Here is a 25,755-nt window from a genome sequence, read left to right on the forward strand (position 1 = left end):
AGACCATTTAGTAAACTACAGAAATAATCCAGGTCTGGGGCTGGGAAGGTGGCTCAGTGGTAGAGCGCTTGCCTTGAATGCCTGAGGCCCTGGGTTCGATTCCTCAGCACCACATAAGCAGAAAAAGCCAGAAGTGGCGCTGTGCTCAAGTGGTAGAGGGCTAGCCTTGAGCTGAAGAGCTGAGGAACAGCGTCCAGGCCCAAAAAGTAATGGCATCCATTTTCAATCTCTTATACTGAAAGATATACAAGGATACAGACCAGATTACTATTACAGCACACATGAGCTAAGTATCAACATTCAAACAGCAGTAGAAAATATTTTAAAGTATTTTCCATATTTTTCAAGTGCACACACACACACACACACACACACACACACACACACACACACCTCTACATTGTTTTGATGCTGGTCTGTGTGCTGTCTCTGGGTTTTTGTGCTCAAGCCAGAACCATTTCTGGCCTTTTGGTGGTTAACTGGAGATAAGAATCTCACTTTCCTGCCTAGGCTGGCTTCAAACTGCCATCTTCAGATCTCAGCCTCTTGAGTAGCTAGGATTACAGTTGTGTGATGCCAATTCCTGGCTCTTGTATATATTTTATATACATATTTGTTTTCCAGATATTTCCCATTATATTCTTTTCCCCAAAAAACTAAACACAACATCCTCATTTTTAAGCATTTATTTAGTATTTTTAAAATTCAAAACACTTCAAATTTTTAAGATTAAAAAAGCAATTTTATCTTTTAAATATAACTTTATTATTGCAAAGTAGAAGATTGATAAACAGTCTCCCTTTAAAAGAATTAGCACAACAAAGAAAAGTTTACATGTATAGCTAATTCAAAAATGGGATAATTATACCTAAAGGTATGGAAAAACCATTTAGTTTAAAAAAATGAAGTGGTTAATAATGAAGCTCTTAATAAGCCATTTAAAATACTGTTCTTTCTTCCTCTTCCCAACTCTAGCACCAAGGTTTGAACTCAGGAAGATCCATCACTTGAGCCATACCTCAGAGAGGGAATTTTGATGATTTTTGGAGTTGGAATCTCAAGCACTTTTCTGCCTAGGCTGGCTTCAAACCCTTATCCTCTATATCCCAGACTTCTGAGAAGCTAGGATTGAAGGTAAAAAACCACTGGCAGACTTAAAATACAATGTTTTTAATTCAGTGTGTAGTACTATCTATCTGTAAAGTAATATCTAGTTAGCAAGATTTACCTTAAATATGTCAAATATTTATAATTATCAAAAACCAGCAAAAAATCTGCATCTTAAAGCCTGATATCCTGATAATTTAAACTTTTTTCTAATAACTCTATAAACAAACTTTTTGGATACTCAAAGTATTGAAATAAAATTATAAATACCAGCTTTTAATAATGACTCAAAAGAACAATACTTTAGAAATCATCTTCTGTGAAATGACAAGTGAAAACAAATTTCTTAAGAATAGTGGGACTACTAAATATTATCTAAAAGAAAATCACCAAGGGATTCAGGAGTACTACGTAGTACAACCCTTCACCTAGTATGAATCTAGGTTCAACCAAGTTAAAAAAATTAAGTGTACACATATGATTAAACATTTCTATTTAAATTGAAATAAACTATGAAACTTCATTGATTTTGCTTTTCACCAAAACAAAGTTTCAAAAGTAAAATTGGGTCAAATTTAATTCTAAATATTTTCTTCCTGTTATGATTTGTTCTCTAATACTTTGGCAAATTATTTATTCAATCTCTTCTTCAGGTTCTCCAGGTGTTCCATACTAACATCCTCTAATGCAAGTACCATGGCTTTACACAAAGAAGGATTAAATGAAATAGTCATTAGACAGCACAAATCTATTAGATTTCTCTGACATTTCTGCAAACCTTCAAGGAACTTTTGGTATTTAAGAGGATCCTTTTTTAACTTTTTCATTTCTGACACTGAAAACCCTATTAAACCAGTCAGTATTTCATTTTCAAAGTCTACATCTAAATATGCAGTGCCATCAGAAACCTTTGCAGTGATACTCCAAATGCCACCAGAACTCGAGAGATTTCCAGTTAGAGTCACAATAAATGCTTTGACTTTCACTGTTGTAACTTCCTTTGGTTTGCTGGCCATTAGGACAGACAAGTAGATAAAGGGTGGAGAATGCAAATCCATAGCAAGAGAAATATTAGTGCTATTCTCTACCGATTTTGAACAAGCTTGTAAATGGTGACCATTTTCACTAGAAATTTGTGAACTCTTTTTTGGTACACAGTTAACAATGTCTCTACTTAATATTTTATTACTTAAGAAATGTCCACCTGAACTGCTGACGGTTTGTTTTATTTTATTATCTGTCTCTGGGTCCTTATCTTTATTTGTAAAATCATGAGCTAGAGGTACATTACAATGACCCAAAGAAATATTACTGTTTTGATGTCTAGCAGATGGATAACTTAAAGACTTATCTTCATGAGTCTTTTGTTCAGATAATTTGTTTTCACCCCAACTATTGTCTCCTTGTTTGTAAGCCAAAGAAAAGTCACCTGATATATTAGGTTTATGTGAAAATCTCTCTATACATTTAGCTGTGTTTTTACTCAAACTCAGTGGTTCTAATTCTTTGATTTCCATCTGTTCTTTCTGGACAGTTTCTTCCAAAAGTAAGGCCTCCTCCAGGCAAAAGTCATCTAAATTCACATCAGTGAAATACATAGATTGGTTTGGTGGTTTCTCCTTTGGTCTCGGAGAAATAGGTCCTGGCTCAAAACTTGACTGTCTCATATGAATAGTATTTGTGGAACTGCCTATGTTCAAACACCTTTCCAAGGAGATATCGTTGTTTTCCCCAAGTTCATCATTTTCATCAAGACTTGCCAAAAGTTCTTCATCAGAAGGTCCTAAAGTAGGATCTAGAACATCTGTAACTCTGGGGATATTTTCAGTAGCATTACTTGGTATGACTGAGACTACAGGATCAAGTTCCCCAATTAACCTTGCAAGTACTTTTTCTTGGGCATATTCTTCTAAAAGAGCATCTACTTCACCTCCTAAGACCTTCACATTTTCTGGTTTTAACAAGAGCACACCAAGACGGAAAGAAATGTTTCCATGAATCAAAATTTTTGTTCCTGGAGAAAGATCACTATGAAGAGCTGGAACAGACTGATACTCCATTGCCTGCATTTGTACAATTCCATCAGTGATCTGTAGCATCAACATTCGAGAAGACTTTGCTTCCCAAGGTTTTAGGGTAACTTGCGTTTCAGCTGTAACCAGATCATTTGTTGTATTTTTTCCTCTCAACTTCTGTATCTGAGAATATGCAGGTTGACTTACATCAACCAAAGAATTAATCTGTAGAGCATAAAACCCATTCAATTCTCCTTTTGGAATCTCTAAAATGCCATCAGGTAAAAGAGGATGTTCCAAATCTCTCAGATCAGTAAGCAGCCATTGTTCAAATACTTGTTTATTAATTTGTGCCTGAGTCAAATTAAAAGTATCATTTTCTTCTTGGATCCAGTTAATACAAGCTTCCAGCCACATCTGAGGTACTTTAACATGCCATGTAGCTAACAGCCAGGTTTCAACTCTTGATGCAATAGTAGTTACACTCATTTCTCTTCAATGAAAAAAAAAAATATCTAATACCTGAAAACAAAACAAAAACATGGTAATTCAGTACATTTAAATGCAGGCTTCTATAATTTTCTATGATGCTCAAGCAAGCACAAACACCACAGTCTTTTTCTTTCTCCATCTTAAAAATCGTTGACATTCAATTGGTTGCTGGTGCCTCATGCCTACAATCCTAGTACTCAAGAGGCTGAGATCTGAGGATTGTGCTTCAAAGCCAGCCGGGCAAGAAAATCATGACATCCTTAACTCCAATTAACCACCAAACAGCTGGAAGTGTAGTTGTGGAAGTGTGGTTGTGGCTAACCTTAAGCAAAAAAGCTAAGGGACAGCAGCCAGGCCCTGACTTCAAACCCCAAGAAAAGAGAAAAAAAAAATTCAACTAAGACATTCTACCTGAATAAAATTCAAATGTCCAAAAGTATCAAATAGTACAACAACAACAAAAATGTTTGAGACAGATCAGGTTTGAAAGCTGGCTGTCAAACTATAAGCTATATGGTATGTTTCTTCATTCAGCTTTTTCATTTTTAAAATATTGAAACTACTATCTATCTTATAATAGGATTGTTGTAAAAACTACCTTAATAGTATTTATTAAACACAATTTCATGGGGCTGGGAAGAAGGCTCAGTGGTAGAGTGCTTGCTTTGCATGCATTAGGCTCTGGGTTCGATTCCTCAGCACCACATAACCAGAAAAAGCCAGAAGTAGCACTGTGGCTCAAGTGGTAGAGTGCTAGCCTTGAGCTGAAGAGGTGAGGGACAGCATCCAGGCCCAGAGTTCAGGCCTGTGACTGACAGAGAAAAAAAAAAAAAACAAAAAACCAATTTCAGACATATAAAAGGTACTCAGTAAATAGAAATTGTTGTATAAAACTAATAGGTCTAATACTTTAAAATTCAGTTAAGAAATAATGTTCACCAAAGCTCTTTTCATATTCGTAATTAATTCTAACAATGCTAAAAGTCACTATTGTGTTTGGCCATTTGGCACTTAAATAGGTGGGATAAGGATAACATTTTTTCTTGGGGGGGCGAGGGGGCTTGAACTTTAGGCCTGGGCACTGTCCCTGAGCTCTTCAGCTCAAGGCTAGCACTCTACCACCTGAACCACAGTGCCACTTCTGGCTTTTTCTGTTTATGTGGTGCTGAGAAATCCAATCCAGGGTCTCATGCATGTAAGGCAAGTGCTCAACCGCTGAGCAACCTTCCCAGCCCCATAAGGATAACATTTTAACAAATAACAGTAGACTGAACAAATGTAAAGCAACCATACTGGTTTGCTAAAATAGTGTGTGTGTGTGTGTGTGTGTGTGTGTGTGTGTGTGTGTGTGTGTGTGTGTGTGTGTGTGTGTGTGTGTGTGTGTGTGTGTGTGTGTGTGTGTGTGTGTGTGTGTGTGTGTGTGTGTGTGTGTGTGTGTGTGTGTGTGTGTGTGTGTGTGTGTGTGTGTGTGTGTGTGTGTGTGTGTGCTGGTTCTACAGCTTGAACTCAGGACCTGAGTACTGTCTCTGAGCAATTTTGCTCAACACTAGTGCTCTAAGACTTGAGCTAGTGCTCTAAGACTTGAGCCACAGCTTCTACTTCCAGCTATCTTTTGGTGGTTAATTAGAGATGACAATCTCATAGTTTTTCCTGCCCAAGTTGGCTTCCAACCTTGATCTTCAGATCTCCATCTCCTGAGTAGCTAGGATTACAGGCATGAGCCATCAGCACCCAGGCTAAGCTGGTATTCTTGAACTCTTTTTTTTTGTTTTTTTGGTTGGTTGTGGGGCTTGAACTCTGGGCCTGGGTGTTGTCCCTCAGCTCTTCAGCTCAAGGTGAGCGCTCTACCACTTGAGCCACAGCACCCCTACCAGCTGGTATTCTTAATAGTCCTGCCAGATAAATATCCTTATTATTGATTTTTCTCAGTGTGATGCAATAACAAAACACTAATCTATTATTTATTCACATTAGTTTAATTTGTTCCTTCTACAGGTGAAGTTATCTAAGAGGTAGAAATAGAAGAAAATTTACCACTTGGCACCAGAGCGCAGAACTTGATGACAGGATTTGGAACTGATTGTTCAGTGAAGTATTCAAAATATCTACTGCTCAGAAATGGCCCTGAGACACAAGACAAGAAGCAGTAGGGTTATGAGAGGAAGCTGTACAAATGATCACTGGTTTATGTTCCTGAGTACAAGAGTTTAATGCTATGGTACTGGGGATTCTGTTATTGGTTAGGGCAAAGTGGAGTTAACACAATAAAAATACATGGTTTAGAGTGAAATAAACAGAAACAGGTGGGCTGGGAAGGTGGCTCAGTGGTAGAGTGCTTGCCTTGCATGCATGAGGTCCTGGGTTCAATTCCCCAGCACCACATAAGCAAAAAGAAAAAAAGCCGGAAGTGGCGCTGTGGCTCAAGTGGTAGAGTGCTAGCCTTGAGCTGAAGAGCTGAGGGACAGCGCCCAGGCCCAGAGTTCAGGCCCCACTACCAGACCCCCCCCCAAAAAACAAAAACAAAAAACAGAAACAGGTAACTGAAAAGTTACTCTTTCAAAGCCTACTTCTTGATTCTATCCTTCAAAGAGCTATTATAAAAATTTAAGATATTAAAAAAAAGTGATAGCTGGATGTCGGTGGCTCACGCCTGTAACCCTAGCTACACAGAAGGCTAAGATCTGAGGATCGTGGTTCAGAAAACCAGAAGTGGCGCTGTGGCTCAAGTGGTAGAGCACTCACCTTGAACTGAATAGCTTAGGGACAGCACCCAGATCTAGAGTTCAAGACCACAACCCAAAAAACAGAAAAAGAAAAAAAGAAGGCAATAAAAGCTGGGTGCTAGTGGCTCACACCTATAATCCTACTTGCTCAGGAGATTGAGGTCTGAGGATCGCAGTTCAAAGCCAGCCAGGGCAGGAAAGTCTGTGGGACTCTTACCTCCAATTAACGACCAGAAAACCAAACCAGAAGTGGCGCTGTGACTCAAGTGGTAGAGCACTAGTCTTGAGCAGAAGAGCTGAGCGATAGCACCCAGGCCCACAGTTCAAGCCCCATGGCGGACCAAAAAAAAAAGCAATAAAAAGACTCAAGATATAAAGTATTTGGATATATAACAGTTCAGGGTATAACCCTGGGTCAGCACCATGTTTCACTTACAAATTCTGTGACCTCAAATTAATCAACCTCAAAGTAACCAACCTACTTATTTGTTGTAAGGTATACTAAATAAGTAGGTTTCATTAGGTAGGCAATGAAGAGAACACCCCGCAGTATTCAGGCAAGAAAAGAAGTTTATGTACTGAACTGCTGCCTAGCTGTGCATGATGGAGAGGGAAGAACTACCCCACGGCCAGGACTATCTAGGCCAGGGACAGGAAGAGGTGTGGCCAGTTGAGGGAAAGCTGTGGCCACATTGGATCTATATGTGACCTTAGGGCCTGGGACCCTCGTAGGGTCAGATGGGGGTCGTTACAAGAGGTGGCCTAGGATGTAACCTAGCAGGAGAGGGAGATGACTGCTTCCAGGTTTGCCAGTTACCTTGGTAACACAGGATACTGGGCAGAAACTTAGCCAAGAGGTAGGGAGGTGTCTGCACTGGGCCTGCAAGCCCCAGGGCAGACCTTACATTTGTGAAATAAAAATACTACCTTTTTCCTCTTAGATTATTCTGAAGAATAATTTGAAAAAGTAGCACTGCTACAATAGTAAGAACTCAGCAATCTATATTACTAAAGTACTTACCACAACAGCTGACAAAAAGCACTCAAAAACTATGATTATTGTTGGCTTATGCCGGTAATCCTAACTATTCAGAACATTGAGATATAAGGATTATGGTTTGAAGTCTTCAGCCTCTTATCTCCACAAGCCTCTTATCTCCAATCAACCAGCAAAAAGCCTGAAGTAAAGGTGTGGTTCAAGTGTTAGAGCACCAGACTTGAGAGAAAAAGCCAAGCAAAAGTCCTAAATTTAAGCCCCAGTACCAGACTCAAAAAACACTGTTCAAAAAGAAATGTACTCAATACCTTATAAACTGTAACCTCTCTGTACAGCACCTTTAAATAAATTTTTAAATGCAAGAAAAACAAAAATAAAACAAAACAAAAACCAACCAGTTATTGTTATTTTAGAATAAATGACCAATTCCTACATTGGATAAAGTCTTAGACTGCCCTGAAATGAGCTAACAAGCATTTTTCTCCTTTATTTCTTAACCATGAAAATCTATCTGAAATTTTAGGAATCTGAACTGTGAGATGTTAATCTTATAGTATAGCAACAAAATTACTCTACATTGCATCCCCCAAAACTCTGGAAGTAAGTATAGCAAATTCCTGAGGAATGGCAGGTAACTAAAACTTCAATTTGTTGCTGATCTAAAAGCTGCCAGCTGTCTCTATTCATATTTTTCAGTGACATGAATTCATCACTGTCTCTGAATTATATTCCTCTTTGGCTCTATACTTCAGTCTTAGCACAGAATAAATTCTAGGTAAGTGCTTGCTACTATTAATATTCTTAATAGGCTATGAAAAAATATAGAAGCATATAGCTCTCAGGATCCTGCAAACAATAGGCACATTAATTTAACTGAATACATGGTTAAATTTTTGTGGCGGGGATGCTAAGGTCATCCTAATTATAGAATTGTAAATGTTTATATTGAGGAGAATGACAGTATATGTATTTCCTTTTTCTTTTTCTTTTTTTTGTCGGTCATGGGGCTTGAACTCTGGGCTTGGGCACTGTCCCTGCACTCTTCAGCTCAAGGTGAGGGCTCTACAGCTTGAGCCACACTGCCACTTCCAGTTTTCTAGTGGTTTATTGGCGATAAGAATCATTCATGAACTTTCCTGCCCGGGCTGGCTTTGAACTGTGATCCTCAGATTTCAGCCTCTGGAGTAGCTAGGATTACAGATGTGAGCTACCAGCACCCAGCTAGTATTTGTATTTCTTTTTTTTTTTTTTAACTGTATTTTTTTTGTCTTTTCTTTTTTGGTACTGGGTATCGAACCCAGGACGTTGCACTTGCTAGGCAAGCGCTTTGCCACTGAGCTACATCCCAGCCCTTGTATTTCTAATTCTACATCATCAATGTAAAAATCTCAAAGGCAGGTAAGGTATATATTTATTTATTTATTTATTTATTTATTTATTTATTTATTTATTTATGTTGTGGTAAAAAATAAACTATGTAGGACTAAAGAGGCATGCCTAACAAAGAAACCAAGAGCCTCTACACCAGCTCTCTGACTTATAAAATGGAAACCTTTCCTGGATGATTTTTTTGTTTGTTTTTGTCACCCTGGGGCCTGAACTCTGGGCCTGGGCACTGTCCCTCAGCTCTTCAGCTCAAGGCTAGCACTCTACCACTTGAGCCACAGTGCCACTTCTGGCTTTTTCTGCTTATGTGGTGCTGAGGAATTGAGCCCAGGGCCTTGTGAGGCAAGCACTCTACCACTGAGCCAACTTCCCAGCCCTCCTGGCTGATTGTTAAGAAAACAGGATACATATCATGTTGTTTTGTACACAAAATACAGGAAAATAACATTCATTTTTATTAGTTATACTAAATAATAGGTTTCAGTAAGACATCTTCATAGTTGTATTAACTATGTGCTTTGATCATATCTGCACAACCATCCTCATCTTGACATCCTCCCTCTTCCCCCAAATAGTCCCATTCTGCCTTCTATGTCTGATTCATTATACATTCATTTGTTGATAGTCATATAAGATGGGACATAAATATATTGACAGGACATATAAGGCTGATCTGATGACTTGTATATTATGTGTAAATAGTGCTGTAATAAACATGGGTAGGCAGGTATCACTAGTGTATGTTGAATTTTATTAACTGAAGTATATTCCAAGTGGAATAACTCTGAGGATGGGTGGGAAGATAGAAGAATCACAGTCCAAGGTCAGCAAAGGTAAAAGTAATAAGATCCTATTTGAAAAACAAACTAAAAGCAAAGGACTGGGGACATGGTTCAAATGGTGGAACACTCACTAGTTTGGATCACAATTCTCCTATCAATGGCCTGCCTCTCTGGTAAGGTGACACACTCATGCCACCATGCCCAGCTTTTACTGTTAAAAGGGGAAAGGAGAGATTGATCCTCTTGATCTCTGCTTTTCAAGAAGAGTGGAATAAGCCACCACTTCCCCAGCTTGATTTTCCCCATTTTATTCATTTGAATTTCAGATGCAACTTGAGTCTTAAGATATTCTTAAAAATTTATCTTTAATGTTATGCTTTTTGCCACAGTATTTTAAACTGTGAAAAAAATTAATGGTGATTGAGCCTTTTCAATCTAGATTATTTTTCTTGAACTTTAGAAAAATTTTAGTGTTTACCTTTTGGCACCCATTGTGAATATCAAACCTCAGGCCTCATATTAGGCAAGCACTCTACCACTGAGCTGTATCTCTAAGACACCGCCCCACCCCATCCCCACCCTCTCTAGGGATTGAATAGAGAACCTTGTTCATCTAGTCTAGTGCTAAACCACTTGAATCATACCCTTAAACCCTTTTTGCTATTTTTTTCTTTTCTTTTACAGTCTTGGGTTTATTTGCCCAGTCTGGACTATACCTTCAGACCTGCATTTATAGACTTGTACCACCGTATCTAGCTCTTTTTGTTGAGATGGGGTCTCAATAACTTTTTGCCTGGGTTGGCTTGATATTGTGATTCTCCAGATCTCTGCCTCTTGAGTAGCTAGGATTATAAGCAAGAGCCCTTGATGCCCAGCTCAAAATGGACTTCAAAAGCCATAAAGCTCTAAGAATAAGAAAATCTTAACTTAAAGATAGGGAGACAGGCAATCCTACCTACTCAGGAGGCTGAGATCTGAGGATGGAGTTTCAAAGCCAGCCTAGGCAGGAAAGTCCATGAGACTGTTATCCCCAATAAACCATCAGAAAACTGGAAGTGACCCTGTGGCTAAAGTGGTAGAGCTCTCACCTGGAGCTGAAGAGCTCAGGGACGGCACCCAGGCCCAGAGTTCAAGCCCCATGACCAGCCCTTCCCCCACCTCCCCCCCAAAAAAAGAAAGAAAAAGAAAAGATAGGGGAAAGAGAAGGGGAAGGAGAAAGGCAGAAAGGAATATCTGAGAACAAAATAATGCCATTAAAGTTTGGAAGGTGGGACACAAACAATTAAGTGGTAAATAACTTACATAATTTAGCACAGACCAGAAAGCTGGATGTTAAGATGATCCACAAAAAAGACTCCCTTAAGAGAGTTACGACTGTAACAATGCAAACGCATGTCAGGGAGAGGACTATTTCTATTTTCTGGAAAGTAAAAAGAGATGGTTTCAAGCTTGGAGATACCAGAATTGTGCTGAAGGTGAAGCTATCATACTGAAAATAGGAAGAACAAGTGAATTCTTAAATATTGAGTGTGGAATATTCCACTGTCTTTATCCTCATAACTCCAAGAAACATCAGCGTCTAGGATTAGAGTCTCCAACTGGAAAGACCTAAATATACTAAAAGAGGGGCTGGGAAGGTGGCTCAGTGGTAGTATGCTTACCTCACATGCATGAGTCCCTGGGGTCAATTCCTCAGCACCACATAAGCAGAAAAAGCTGGAAGTGGCGCTGTGGCTCAAGTGGTAGAGCTGAGGGATGGGCGCCTGGACTTAAGAGTTCTGGCCCCACAACCAACCAAAAAACTAAAAGGGGAAGTACCCATTAAATGACCGTTGTGAAGCTGCACCCAGATTAAGGTTTTAATCGGCTTTCTAGTTTCCCACTCTAATTATGACAAAACATCTGGGAAAGCTCTCTAGTGAGAAACTATATCAAACAGAAAAACACAATGAAGTGACTACTGAAGGAGTTAAAAGCTTTAAAAAAATCTATTATTAATATCCTCAAGCAAACCAGGTGATGGTGGCTCACTCCTGTAATCCTAGTTACTCAGGAGGCTAAGATCTGAGGATCGCAGTTCAAAGCCAGCTCACATAGGTCAGTCCACGAGACTCTTACCTCCAGAAAACCGGAAGTGGCGCTGTGGCTCAGGTGGTAGAGAGCTAGCCTTGAGCTGAAGAGCTGAGGAACTGCTAGCACCCAGGCCCAGAGTTCAAGCACTACGACCGACCAAAATAAAATATCCTCAAGCAGATATAATATAAATAAAATAAAGACCATATGCGATAACACAGAGAGGAAACAAGAATTAAGTATTTAAAATATGATATGAAGCCGGGCGCTGGTGGCTCACGCCTGTAATCCTAGCTATTCAGGAGGCTGAGATCTGAGGATCACGGTTCAAAGCCAGCCCGAGCAGGAAAGTCCGTGAGACTCTTATCTCCAATTAACCACTAGAAAACCAGAAGTGGTGCTGTGGCTCAAGTGGTAGAGCGCTCGCCTTGAGCTGAAGAGCTGAGGGACAGCGCCCAACCCAGAGTTCAAGCCCCACGACTGACCCCCCCCCCCCAAAAAAAAAGAATCCCATGGACTACACTTCCAAATTACTCAAGCTGATTCAAAACTTGGGCAAATAGCAGGGTATAAAATTAACCCTCAAAAATCAATGGCTTAACTCAGGAAAATTTAAGTAGTTTCATAAGTACAAAAAAGTGATTATATTATTGACAATCTCAGTAAAGCTCTAAAAAACCTCATGCATCCATGTGTGGTAAACTGTGGATGGGACTCTTTTGGAGTTGACAATACCTTCATACCTCCGCAAGTGGTACCAAGCCAGTATCTTTAAGGAAAGGAGAGCCATCTTCTCACTGCTCCCAGGGCAGGAGCCATAGTGGCATCTGAGGAAGTCCTACAGCATAGCATTACCAATTCCCCAACCCTCAGGATGGGCCCATGACCACACACTGCCAAGAATTAGGACAAGACCATGCTTACCATATCCCAGAACAAACTCTTGTCCTGAGATGTTTCTGTGATCAAACGGTCATTCATATAAATCTGGTGGAAATACCACCACCTTCCTCAGGGTAATAAACGTGGCTTCTTTTCTTCCCTGGACTTGTCTTTTGTCAGTGCGTTTCTGTTGGGGACAGGCCCCGTGCTGATTTGCCTCTTAAAATGTGAAGCAACATGAATTTTTGGAATTAGGTGGCAATGACTGACTTGAAGTTTGCCCAGTGTTTAATTGACTTATTTCTAATTTAGTTATACAGTAAGTTGGAAATCTGTTAACTGCAATGTATTATGCCCTTGTTAATACACCACATTTGGCATTCTATTATAAATGTTAATTTATTTTTAAAAAGCAATAAATAACTTATTTTAGTAAAAAAAAAAAAAAACAATGGCTTTTCTATATGCCAACAATAAGAGTGCAGCTGAAATTGGAAAAGCAACTCCATTCGTAATAGCCCACAAAAAAAAAAAAAAAAAAAACCTAGGAATTAACCAAAGAAGTGAAGGACCTCTATGATGAAAACTTTAAAAACATGAAAAAGGAAATCAAAACAGAACTTAGAAAGTGGAAAAACCTCCCATGCTCCTGGATTGGAAAGATCAACATCGTGAAAATGGCAATACTTCCCAAGGCTATCTACAAATTCAATGTGATGCCTATCAATATTCCAATTTCATTCTTCAAGGAAATAGAAGAGGCAATCCAAAAATTCATATGGAACAATAAAAGACCCGAATAGCAAAAACGATCCTTACCAGAAAGAACAATGGTGGAGGAATATCAAAACTAAATTTCAAACTCTACTACAAAGCCATAGTAATCAAAACAGCTCCGTACTGGCACAAGAACAGACCTCAGGACCAATGGAATAGAATTGAAAACCCAGAAATGAACCCACAGACCTATAGCCACCTAATCTTCGATAAGGGAGCTAAAAACATAGAATGGAAGAAAGTCAGCCTCTTCAGTAAATGGTGCTGACAAAATCACTGGTAGAAAACTAAAGCTAGATCCTTATATGTCACCCTGCACCAGAATCCACTCCAAATGGATCAAAGACCTTGGAGTCAAATGTACTCATTACCTTGCTCATGTAACGGTAATCCCAAAATTAATAAAATAAACACCAGTATTGATTAAAAAATTCTAATTAAACAAAAAGAAAAGAGGAAAATGAAAAGAAAGGAGGGCAAGAAAATTATCTAGAAGATTCCCAATGAAAGGAAACAACACAATGTATAAAAACCATGTATATAAAATAAAAAAATCACTGGGGCTGGGAAGGTGGCTCAGTGGTAGAGTGCTTGCCTTGCATGCATGAGGCCTTGGGTTCGATTCCTCAGCACCACATAAGTAAAAAGAAAAAAGCCAGAAGTGGTGCTGTGGCTCAAGTGGTAGAGCGCTAGCCTTGAGCTAAAGAGCTGAGGGACAGTGCCCAGGCCCAGAGTTCAGGCCCCACGACCGGACCCAAAAAAAAAAATATATATATCACTATGAAATTCCAAAGTATACAACTCACCAAAGGAAAAATAAACAGGTTACATCAACAGAATAAGGAATAAAAATGGCTTCAGACTCTCTGATGCTAACTAGAAGATAAATGAGCAACTCTTTCAAATTATTGAATGAAAATTCTTTAAGCAATTTATCAAGTAAGTTTGATAGTGGCATAAAAGCTTTTCAGACCTGCACTCTCTAGAGTAACTTTTGGAATAGAAAGTCAGCCTAAGCAGGAAAGTCCCTGAGGTTTTATTTTCAAGTAACCAGCAAAAAGCCTTAAGTGAAGCTGTGCTTTTGAGTGAAAAAGCTACAAAGCACCCAGGCCCTGAGTTCAAGCCCCAGTACTGGCATCTAAAAAGAGAGAGTGTTTGTATGTCTATGCCTGTGCGCATGCACAGAGGCAGAGAGCCTCAAGAAAGATAATTTTTTAAGGAGCTAAAGTTGCATAGGACTATCACTTCTAGCATTTCACACATTTTTTTCTTAGTTTACTCCTGTGTAACACCAGAACACAAATATCCCTCAATACCTAAAGAATATTTAAATAATAAGAGAAGCTAACAGTAAACAAACAATACTAAGAAAAAAAAACACCTGTAATTCAAGAAAACCAAAAGTTGCAGTGGAAAGACAAAGTACCATGATTTGTATACTACATGACTTACTTGTCTGTATCAATACAGTTATAATACCTTAAATGACAAGTTTTATTTAACTCAGTTGTATAGTGAGATGGAAAAATATGTGAAAATGGGGACGTAGGTTAGTAAAAAAGACAGACGGTAAAAAATAAAAAAGTACCTAACACTAAAGAATCATAATGTAGTTTTAATACATACTCTAAATGACAAAAACAGTAACACAGCTATAAAGTGAAATGGAAAACTGCTAAAGACAGAAAAAAGAGCTAAATCTTCATCTCTATGGTAAGAGTCATAGATAAATGCCTAAAACTAAAGAATCACACATGGGATCTCTGTATGCTCTCAGAGCAATGGAAATAAAAACAACAACAAAAATCAGCTGTCAATGTTAAAAGTGCTTCTGGACAAAGAAAGGAAAAGAAAAGGAAGGCAAGGAATTACATTTTCCCCCCTTTTTTGAGACGGGATCTCATTAAAAAGATCAGACTGATCTCAAACTCACAATCATCTGACATCTGCTTCCCCAATGCTTGATTACACAGGCATCTACCACCACACTTGGGCTTCAGGATTGTCATTTTTCAAACGATTCTTTGAAGTTTGGTATACATATATTCATTTCTTCAATCTTCCTCATTCCACTGACTTCTATGCACAGATGTTTAACTTTGGGAGAAAATGTCCCTAATATTATCATCCATTTGTCTTACTAAATCTTTCATTACTGCTACTACTGCTACCAGCAATGAACAAAACATTTAAAGATATAAAAGAATAATGTGTTCTCTCCTAGATTAGAAACAAAGCAAAGATATCCACTTCAATATAGTTCTAGAGGCCCTTGTTAGTGCTTAACTCAAGAAAAACATATATAGATTAAAAATAGAAAAGCACCAGTAGCTCATGCCTGTAATCCTAGCTACTCAGGAAGCTGAGATCTGAGGATCAAGGTTCAAAGCTAGCCTGGGCAATAAAGTCCATGAGACTCTTTTTTTTTTTTTTTTTAACTGTAGAGAAGGAAGTTTATTTTTTTTATTTTTAATTTAATTTAATTTTATTTGTGAACATACTGTACAGAGGAGTTACAATTACATGGGCAGGATAATGCGTACATTTCTTACCAAGCATTGCAGCCTCCTCCTTTGTTTACCCTTCACATCCCTTCCCAGCCTCCCCCCTCCCTCCATGAGACTCTTCTCTTCAATAAACCACCAGAAAACTGGAAGTTGCGCTCAAATGATAGAGGGCTTGCCTTGAGCTGAAGATACCTTGAGCTCAGGTACAGCACCCAGGCCCAGAGTTCAAGCTCCATAACTTCCAAAATAAAAAATAAAAAGAAAATAGCATAAAAACTGACATATAAGCCAACGTAACAGATTTAAGAACCCTGAAACAAACCCTCATTATCTAAAATAATATCAAGACTACGCAACAGAAAAAAAGATAGTCTCTTTAACAAATGGTGTTGAGAAAATAGGATACTTGCATGCAAAGAATAAAAATTAATCTTATCTATGCTATGGAGATAATTTCACAACTTCTCTGTTAAACACAGTTAAGACTATAAAAAGAGTGTTGAGAAAAGTGGTAGGGTGCTTGCCTACTGAGCATCACTTCAACAGTTCAAATCTCAGTATCAGGAAAAAACAAAACAAAACACAGGTGGGGCGCTAGTAGCTCATACCTGTAATCCTAGCTACTCAGGAGGCTGAGATCTGAGGAGCAGATCTGAGGAGCATCTCCAATAAACCACCAGAAAACCAGAAATAGCACTGTGGCTCAAGTGGCAGAGTGCTCACCTTGAGCTGAAGAGCACAGGGTTAGTACCCAGGCCCAGAGTTCAAGCCCCACTACCAACAACAACAAAAAAAGACAAAACAGGTATACCCAACACACAGCAAGACACAGACTAGAAGGACTTACCATAGATTTATAGTATGACTATATAAAACAAGTTTTAAAATGAACAAGATTTAAATAGATACTTCAGAAAACATGTAGTAAATAAAAATATGCTATGATACTCAATATTATTAGACATCAGTGAAATAAAACTTAGACCTTATATCAGAACCAGTAACACATGTATAAATAGTTAAAATAAAAACTAACAAAGACAAGTTACTTGTAGCTCACACTTGTAATCCTCCCTACTCAAGAGGCTGAGAACCAAAGATCATGGTTTAAAGCCAACCTGGACAGAAAAATCCATGAGACTTCATGTCCATTTATCCAGTAAACACAGAGCTGGAAGCATGGCTTGCTCAAGTGGTAGTGAGCTGGCCATGAGTAAACAAGCTGAGCAAAAGATTGAGGTACTGAGTTTCAAGCTGAGAACTAGCAACAAAAATGTAAGTAATAAAACCAACTACTAGAATTCTTGTCACTTTTGTAAGAAAGCAAAATGGCATAGTTACTTGAGAAAAGTTTTGTATTTTCTAAGAAAGTTAAACATGTCATACTATACAACCCAGAAATAGAAGTATTAGGTATTCACTTAAGCAAATAAAATACTTTCCATATTCATTAAAATCTAAATGTGAGGGGCTAGAAAGGTGGCTCAGTGGTAGAGTGCTTGCCTTGCATGTATGAGGCCCTGGGTTTGATTTCTCAGCACCACATAAGCAGAAAAAGCCGGGGGGAGAGGGGGTTGGGAAAGGATGGGAAGGGGAAACAAAGGAGGAAGCAACAATGCTTGATAAGAAATGTATTCATTACCTTGCCCATGTAATTGTAACCCCTCTGTACGGTATTTTCACAAAAAAAAAAATTTTTTTTTTAAAGCCAGAAGTGGTGCTGTGTCTCAAGTGGTAAAGAGTTACCCTTGAGCTGAATTGCTGAGGAACAGTGCACAAGCCCAGAGTTCAGGCCCCATGACCTACCAAAAAAAAAAATCTGAATGTGAACCAGGTGTTAGTATCACATAACTGTTAATTCAAGCACTTGGGAAACAGAGGCAGGAGAATTGAGAATAGCCCAGGCTACATAACAAGTTCCAGCCAGCCTGGAAAATAAGCCTGTATCAAAAAACTGAATATGTGTATCAAAAAACTGAATAGGTGGCTAGGCCCTAACAGCTCACATTCTGAGGATCACAGTTTATCAGGACAGGCAAATCCAAGAGACTCTTTTCTCCAAGGGACAAGCAAAAAGCTGGAAGAGGCATGGCTCAAGCAGTACAGTGCCTGCCTTGAACAATAAAGCTAAGCAAGGCCTTCAGTTCAAGCTCTGATGCCAAAACACATTTGATGCACACACACAATTGAACAGGACAACAAAAAACCTGAATGTGAATACTTATGGCAGCTTTATTCATAAGCAACAAAAGCAGAAACAACTCAAAATAGCCTTCAATGATGAGTAAATAAACTGTGGTATATTCATACAGTGAATACAAGGCACTAATAAAAAAAGTACTGAGGTACATGTAACATGAATGAATACCAAACAGTATGCTAAATGAATGAAGCTAAGAAATACACAATTTCATTTTAACTCCATTCCAGAAAAGGCAAGACTATACAAACAGAAAGCCGATTGCCAAAGGCTGGGGATGTGAGGAGAAACTGACTACAGGCACAAGGAAATTTTGGTGGTAATAGAATTGTTCAATATTATGATTGTGGTGTGGGTTCCATTGACTACATGTATTTTTATGAAAACTTACAGAACTCTACACCAAACTGAAGTATGAGTTTTACTGAAGACCCTATCTCAAAAATCCAAAAAAGAAAAAAAGGTCAGCAATTATAGTAAACATAAATATGTTAAACTCACCATTTAATACTATCAAAATGAATATCCAAATCTGGTTGTATGCTTCATAAGGGAGACCTAAGAAATTAATAAAATATAGAATTAACTAAAATAAATGCAGGTTAAAACCTCCAAGTGTAATTCTACAAGGTCACAGCTTAGTAGTGCTTTATGAAGAGACCTGTACTTTACATAACCTAAGATCTAAAGTGTAAATTTATTGTATGTTATCAATTTTTAATCTAAAATATTAAGCTGGCTAAATGGCTTTTACTAGCGCTGGGTGAATACATTACCACTTTGTCAACTAAAATTTAAACACTACAATGCTAACAAATAATGCTAGTGTTAATTATCAAAGGTGGTGATGATGTGTAAACTAAGTATAAAGTGTACTTTCGGTAAAGTTATGAATTGTTTCAGTCACTTATACAGCATAAATACAATTATAATTAAGTTACTTGAAGTTTTTTGTTTGTTTTTTGCCAGTCCTGGGGCTTGAACTCGGGGCCTGGACACTATCCCTGAGCTTTTTTCACTCAAGACTAGCACTCTACCAAATGAGCCACGGCACCACTTCCAGCTTTATCTGTTTATATGGTACTGAGGAATTGAACCCAGGACTTCATGCATTCTAGGCAAGTACTCTACCACTAAACCACATTTTCAGCCCTTTAAGAGTATTTTTTTGTACCACAAATCACTGTGAATATAACATAAAAATGTAAATTACCTTCATGTAACAGAAACACTGTTTTCTACCAGAACCTTTTAAATATCAAAAATAATACTGTTGAAATGTTTAAGAGGAAGAAACCAGAAACAAAGATTAAGCATTTGTAAATTGAAAGAGGTCAAGGCAGGGTACAAAATGAGCAATGATAAATTTCAAAGTTAATTCTATATCCTAGCAGGTATGGATATATCGACAGAATTGAATGGTTTTCTAAAAATAAATTCAAACCTCTTATTTGCAAGATTTTAACTTAGAAAATACTTTTAAATTGCAATATTATCTAAACTACAAAACAATCTGTAACATAAAGACTAAGATCTAAAGATCATACCAAGCAACTGGAATCTAAATCTTGCTAATTCCTATTTTTTTTTTGGGGGGGGGGGCGGTCATGGGGCCTGAACTCTGGGCCTGGGCACTGTCCCTCAGCTCTTCAGCTCAAGGCTAGCACTCTACCACTTGAGCCACAGCGCCACTTCCGGCTTTTTTCTTTTTGCTTATGTGGTGCTGAGGAATCGAACCCAGGGCCTCATGCATGCAAGGAAACCACTCTACCACTGAGCCACCTTCCTAGCCCCCTAATTCCTATTTTTATACCTTTCTCTAGACCCTGAAGACAGAAGTACAAAAGACATATATAGCTAGCCCTTGTTTGCTTATAAACCCCATTTATATATAAAATCCAAACAAGCATTTTATAAGAGTACCAATAGTGGTGTGTTGGTGGCTCATCCATCTAATGCTAGCTACTTAAGAGTCTCAGATCTGAGGACCACAGTTCAAAGCCAGCCCTGGCAGGAAAGTCCATGAGACTTTTCTCTGTATAGCTCCAATTTTAGTATATGTGCTGCTGAAGTGAACATGCGTGAGACTTTTATCTCCAATTAACGACCAGAAAACCAGAAGTGAAACTGTGGCTCAAAGTAGTAGAGCACTAAAGTAGAAAAGCTCATGGACAGTGTCCAGGCCCTGAATTCAAGCCCCAAAACTGACAAAGAAAAAAAAAAGAGTATCATACTGTTATTAAAAAATGAAATGAGAAAGTGGCACTGTAGCTCAAGTGGTAGAGCACTCACCTTGAGCTGAAATGCTGAGGGACAGCGTTCAGGCAAAAAAAAAAAAAAAAAGAAATAACTTATCAGATCTCATGTAAAAGCTAAGCATTAAATTATTTTATTACAAATCAGAGTTAATAATATCATCTACTACTTTAAAATTTGAGTTTCAAAAAGAGCAGTATTATAGTTAAGCACTACTTTTCCTTTCCTTTCCTCTAAAATACCAGAATTTTTCTCAAAATATTACAAACTAATAATTTAAGGCTATGTGTCAGTTTATTTTTTAACATTTATTTTCTTTTATTTCAAACAAACCTCTTTGTATTGTGACTAACCACATCAAGTGACAACCCCTTTCAGATAGACAAATTCTAAAAAATACTGTTTATTCAACTGTAACAACTAAACTGATCTGTTAATGTATGCAGGTCCTAATTAGTAAAATTCTTCCCAAAACGACCCTCCAGGATTTAAATCCTAATTTCTGGACTTACTATAATGTCACGATGTCACAGTATAATGTTATTGTTACAAGGCAAAGAAAAAATTCCAATGAGTAAAACTCCAAAAGATAATCAAGACATTTGGAAAAACAAGCAAACTGTAATGAGAAATAGTTAACACTATAAACACTCAAATACAGTCATTCTCAAGGATTTTACCAAAATGTCCAGAACTTTCAGAGGGGAAAAAAAAAAAACAAAACACCCTACTAAATATAAATCTCCATTTCTCAGCATGGTAAGTAAAGCAAAGGTTATGATTGCTCTGGGGCACAGATAAGAATCACTACAACTTCATATCATAATTAATTATAATAAAAAGATAATAGGATTTTTTACATATGTCACAAAAATAAAGTAGTCATTTTGATTAATATAGGATCTACAAAATGAACCGTAACTGGGTTTCAATAACTAAAAATCTTAATAATTTAGTAAATTGTATTACTTACATCTGGCCTTTCAGAGAATTCTTAAGGCTTCTGCTCTTCCCCCTCTGGAGAAATTGGATAACAGTAGTGGTAGGAAGTAAAAGCAGCTGAGGAGAGCTTAGCAAAGGTAGTACAATTTTCCATTAATATACAAATAACAGCCTCTTATTTTCAACAACTACACTACACAAGGAAATTGTACATTTAATATGTTCACACTTTATGATACACATCTTCCAATTTCCAGACTTAATGTTAAGAAAACAACCAAAAATAAGGACAAGGGGCTGGGGACTATAACCTGAGGTAAAATAAGTGTTCTGTTTTACAAGTTCCTGGGTTCTAGCCCCAGAAGCAAAAAGAAAAAAGAAAAGAAAACAAAGAAGAGAGAGAGGAAGACAGAGAGAGAGAGAGAGGGAGAGGGAGAGAGACAGATAGAGATAGGGGAAGCAGCAGTCACAGCAGAAGCAGCAACAAAAGAGAGAAACATAGTAATGAACATTTATGTGTTTCAGTGTTCATCATTGTGTTATCACAAACATTCAGCAATAGAAGAAAAATAATTGCACTGTTTTCCAGAACAATCTTTAAATATTTTCAAAGTACTATTTAGGGTCAATAAAAAGTTCACATATAAACTTATACGCAGGGGCTGGGAAGTTGACTCAGTAGTAGAGTATTTGTCTCGCATGCATGAGGCCCTGAGTTTGATTCCTCAGCACCACATAATCAGAAAAGGCTGGAAGTGGTGCTGTGGCTCAAGTGGCTAGCCTTGAGCTGAAGAGCTAAGGGACAGCACGCGGCCCAGAGTTCAAGCCCAATAACCAGCTAAATAAATAAGTAGATAGATAAAATAATACACAGCTTAATCCTTAAAATTCATTAGAGAAAAAATTTTAATTAACATTTTGTGTCTCATAAATTGTTTGATCATGCTAATTTACATTTTGACTACCAAGAAATCAACAGAAGCCAAAAGCAAAGCAGAAAAATTCTATCACTCATCACTAAGGTTTAGACATATTTGACTTACAGATTTTCAGTTACTCTCATATACTAATTTTGGAAGACTTTGGTTATTTGTTTTTTTTGGGTCTGGTCATGGAGCCTGAACTCTGGGCCTGGGCGCTGTCCCTCAGCTCTTCAGCTCAAGCTTTTTTCTTTTTGCTTATGTGGTGCTGAGGAATCGAACCCAGGGCCTCATGCATGCAAGGCAAGTGCTCTACCACTGAGCCTCCTTCCCAGCCCACACTGGTTATTTTCTATTAGCTTATCATAATAGTTATACAGAGGGAGAGATTTGTTACATCTCCACACATTTACACCATATTCCAACCAATCTCACCCACTCTATCATATTCTCTGTTCTTCCAATCCTCCCAAATAAGCATCTCCAACAAGTTTCCTTGTTCTGTACTCAGAACCTTATTTATTTATATATTTACTTGTTTGTTTATTTTTGGTTGTGGACACCCATGGCTCACGCCTATAATCCTAGCTACTCTAGGAGGCTGAAATCTCAGGATCACAGTTCAAAGTCAGCCCGGGCAGGAAAGTCCGTCAGACTTATCTCCAATAAACCACTAGAAAACGAAGTGGAGCTGTGGCTCAAGTGGTAGAGTGCTGGCCTTGAGCTGAAGAGTGCAGGGACGTACCCAAGCCCAGAGTTCAAGCCCCACAACCAAGAACAACAAAAAAAGTCTGTTTTGATTTATTAGGGATGTCTTCAAGGCAATTTCAGAATTTTAAGAAGGTATGCTAAAAATTACAGAGAAAAATTATGGAGTGACTGAAATCAAGAAGCAATCAGAAGCCAGGCACCAGTAGCTCATGCCTATAATCCTAGATACTCAGGAGACTGAGATCTGAGGATTGATCATGATTCAAACCCAGAGAAAAAAAAACTGTGACACTCTAATCTCCAATTAACTACCAAAAAGCTGGAAGTGGAGCTGAGCCTCAAGTGGTAGAGTACTACATTGAACAAAAAAAGTTCAGGAATAGCCGGGTGCCAGTGACTCACGCCTGTAATCCTAGCTACTCAGGAGGCTGAGATATGAAGATCATGGTTCAAAGCCAACCTGGGCAGGAAAGTCCGTGAAACTCTTAAGTCCAATAAACCACCAGAAAACTGGAAGTGGCTCTGTAGCTCAAGTGGTAGGGAGCTTGCCTTGAGCTGAAGAGCTGAGGGACAGCGCTCAGGCCCAGAGGTCAAGCCCCACGACGGACAAAAAAAAAAGTTCAGGAATAGTGCCTAGGTCCCTGCGCATGCATATACCCCCCCCCCCAACACACAGTTATTTCTGAACTATTAATGCAAGAAAAAAGCAGAACGTGAATAGGTTTGGTATGAAACCCAATTCTGTTAAGTGACTTTGGACATAGTCCTTACCTCTTAATCTTAATTCTCTTGTTCATAAAACAAAGGTTAAATATAACTGACTCAAAGTTCTATAATAAGCATTAAATTGCCAGTGTAAGATCTGGCACAAGGTGGAGAACTCAAGACATGGTAGTTATAAGTAATGATCCAGCTGGCAGAGTATAATATCAATTATATTAGCCTATCTGAAATAAATCCCATAGCTAAATTTTACTAGTTTTAACAGTCCAAAATGATCATTAAACAATTACACCAGACAGGAGCTACTGAATGAATTAACTAGTCAAGTCTTTACATGAGCAAAGGTTTTGGGTTGTTATTTTGCTCTGCTGGGCCTGGGTGCTATTAACCCACATACAGAGCTCTAAGCACAGGTTTCAACGTTGTTGAATAGAAAACTATCCATTTTACTTAGAGAATGAAAAGATGAAGACAGATTTTCATGTTAAAGAGAAAATCTGAAATGTATATAAAAGATAAGGAAGAAAACAGAGGATGGGGATGATTAAACATCCCTCCCAGGATGATATCTAGAGATGGTAACAACTTTCACTAAGCAGGTAAATCTATTCCTGTACAGAGCTGCTCTTTGGAGTTCCACTCATCACTGTTTTATCAATGTAGAAAATGGCTTCACCAGAAATACCAGTTGTTGTTTTTTTAAGATCATTATTATCGTATTCCTACATGCATACATTAACCCAGGTTTACAATGATAGATTGAATTACATGTTGCAAATGCTGTCTGGTAGATTAAATTTCTATAACCAGCCCCTAATTCTTGGATGAACTTTTAATAGAAATCTGAACTTTACAACTTAAAACCAAAACGTGTTTGTTGCTTAACCCCTCAATAAGATTATATATTCTTCACGGTGGAGAGATTTAGAAGCTGTATTAACTTGCAGAAGCTGCACTACCCCAGACATTATGCCTTCTCTAACAGTATTTGATGTGTTCTCCCAAGATGTAAATATTAGTGCTAACCAAGTCCTCAATTCCCATTATCAACTTTCCTTCCTACACACGAAAGTAAAAGACGAGGGGTGTTATGCAATCATTACAGCTATTAAAAAGGATGCCGGTATATGTATTTAATTTATTCAAGAAGGAAATTGTTACAAGGGGAGTAAATTGGCACAAAACCATCACTACAATACACGTTTGCGTTTGTGTGTGTTAAATGTGAATTTCGCTTTTAGGTAAGAGTATAACATCTTTATGCTTCAACGTGACTTTGTGATCGTGGGTGGAAGGCTAAGTAAGCATCGTGGAAAGCCGGTGCAACCACGGCTGTCAATGTTCCAGGATTGTCACCAACTCAGCGTGACCTATTATATGCCTGAACAAAAGCCATCAAAGCTTGGCACCGGGGCTTTAGAAACGAGTAACCCTACAAGAACAGCAGCTTAGGTTGAGTGCAAGGGTTTCCGTTCTAATCACTTCCCAATCCCGACAAAAGGTAGGCGCCACAGAGAGTAGTGAAGGGAGCGTGGATTAGCCGATTTGCACTTCAGAAAAGGAACATTTGCTGCCTGGAGTTTTTCTCGGAATGAACGACGACACTGGAGTGCTCATACCAAGAAGCACGTAAGGGGTTAAAAAACCACATGCTTGGGTTCAGGTTTCTACTTAATAATAATAATGATCACGATGATGATGGTGGTGGTGATGAAAGGTCTCCGTAGGGCCGCGAGCCCGGCAAAACACGCCCCCCGGATCGGAACCCCGAGTACTGCGAGGCTGCGGCGTGCGCGTCCCGCGTTTCCCGGGATCCCACCCCGGAGGACCGCCCGCCGCGCCTTCCGGCCCGGTCTGGCCGGTCGCGCCGTGACCACCGGGCGGCGCGGACCGTTACCCACCGCGGGCTTCTCGGGCGAGGGCCGCGCCGGCGGGCTGCACTTACCGCCGCGCACCGCAGGACCCCGCCGCCCAGGAAGGCGGGCGGGCGGGGAGGAAGGGACACAAGCAAGGGAACTACAGCCACAGGGCCTAAGTCTGGGCCGGGCACCGACCTGGGCGTTCTGCCTTCCCTCGCGCGACAGTGGTCACCTGGCCACGCGACAGTGGGAACCGAAATCGGCAAGACCAGCTGCTTAAGGGCTTTTTGCCTCTTCCCGCCCGATTTGCCACGCGCAGGCGCTGCTCCGACCGGCTCCAAAGACTCCCTCCGGGCTCGAAAAAACGCCCCCTCCCCGCCCCTCCCTAGGCGCGTGAACCCAA

At 38.9% G+C, this 25,755-nt stretch overlaps 1 protein-coding gene across 9 annotated transcripts; it reads right to left on the reverse strand.

The window, feature by feature from the left end:
* Positions 1-774: 774 nt before the first annotated feature.
* Rmi1 (RecQ mediated genome instability 1) lies at positions 775-25,722 on the reverse strand. 9 transcript variants are annotated; one of them, XM_070035485.1, is made up of 6 exons: positions 25,548-25,722; positions 21,171-21,266; positions 18,443-18,499; positions 10,805-10,922; positions 5,649-5,738; positions 775-3,644 (listed from the first exon to the last, which is right to left on the reverse strand). In XM_070035485.1, exon 6 carries the CDS (start codon positions 3,609-3,611, stop codon positions 1,737-1,739), a length of 1,875 nt encoding a protein of 624 aa, XP_069891586.1. In that variant the 5' UTR covers positions 3,612-3,644; positions 5,649-5,738; positions 10,805-10,922; positions 18,443-18,499; positions 21,171-21,266; positions 25,548-25,722; the 3' UTR covers positions 775-1,736. The 9 variants fall into 9 exon arrangements, with proteins under 9 accessions (XP_069891586.1, XP_069891585.1, XP_069891588.1 ...); XM_070035484.1 differs by lacking the exon at positions 10,805-10,922; XM_070035487.1 differs by lacking the exons at positions 10,805-10,922; positions 25,548-25,722 and adding an exon at positions 25,439-25,503.
* Positions 25,723-25,755: the final 33 nt, after the last annotated feature.

Source organism: Dipodomys merriami, unplaced genomic scaffold (genome assembly GCF_024711535.1).
Source record: "Dipodomys merriami isolate MVZ:Mamm:240054 unplaced genomic scaffold, mDipMer1.0.p SCAF_26, whole genome shotgun sequence".
NCBI classification, from domain to species: Eukaryota; Metazoa; Chordata; class Mammalia; order Rodentia; family Heteromyidae; genus Dipodomys; species Dipodomys merriami.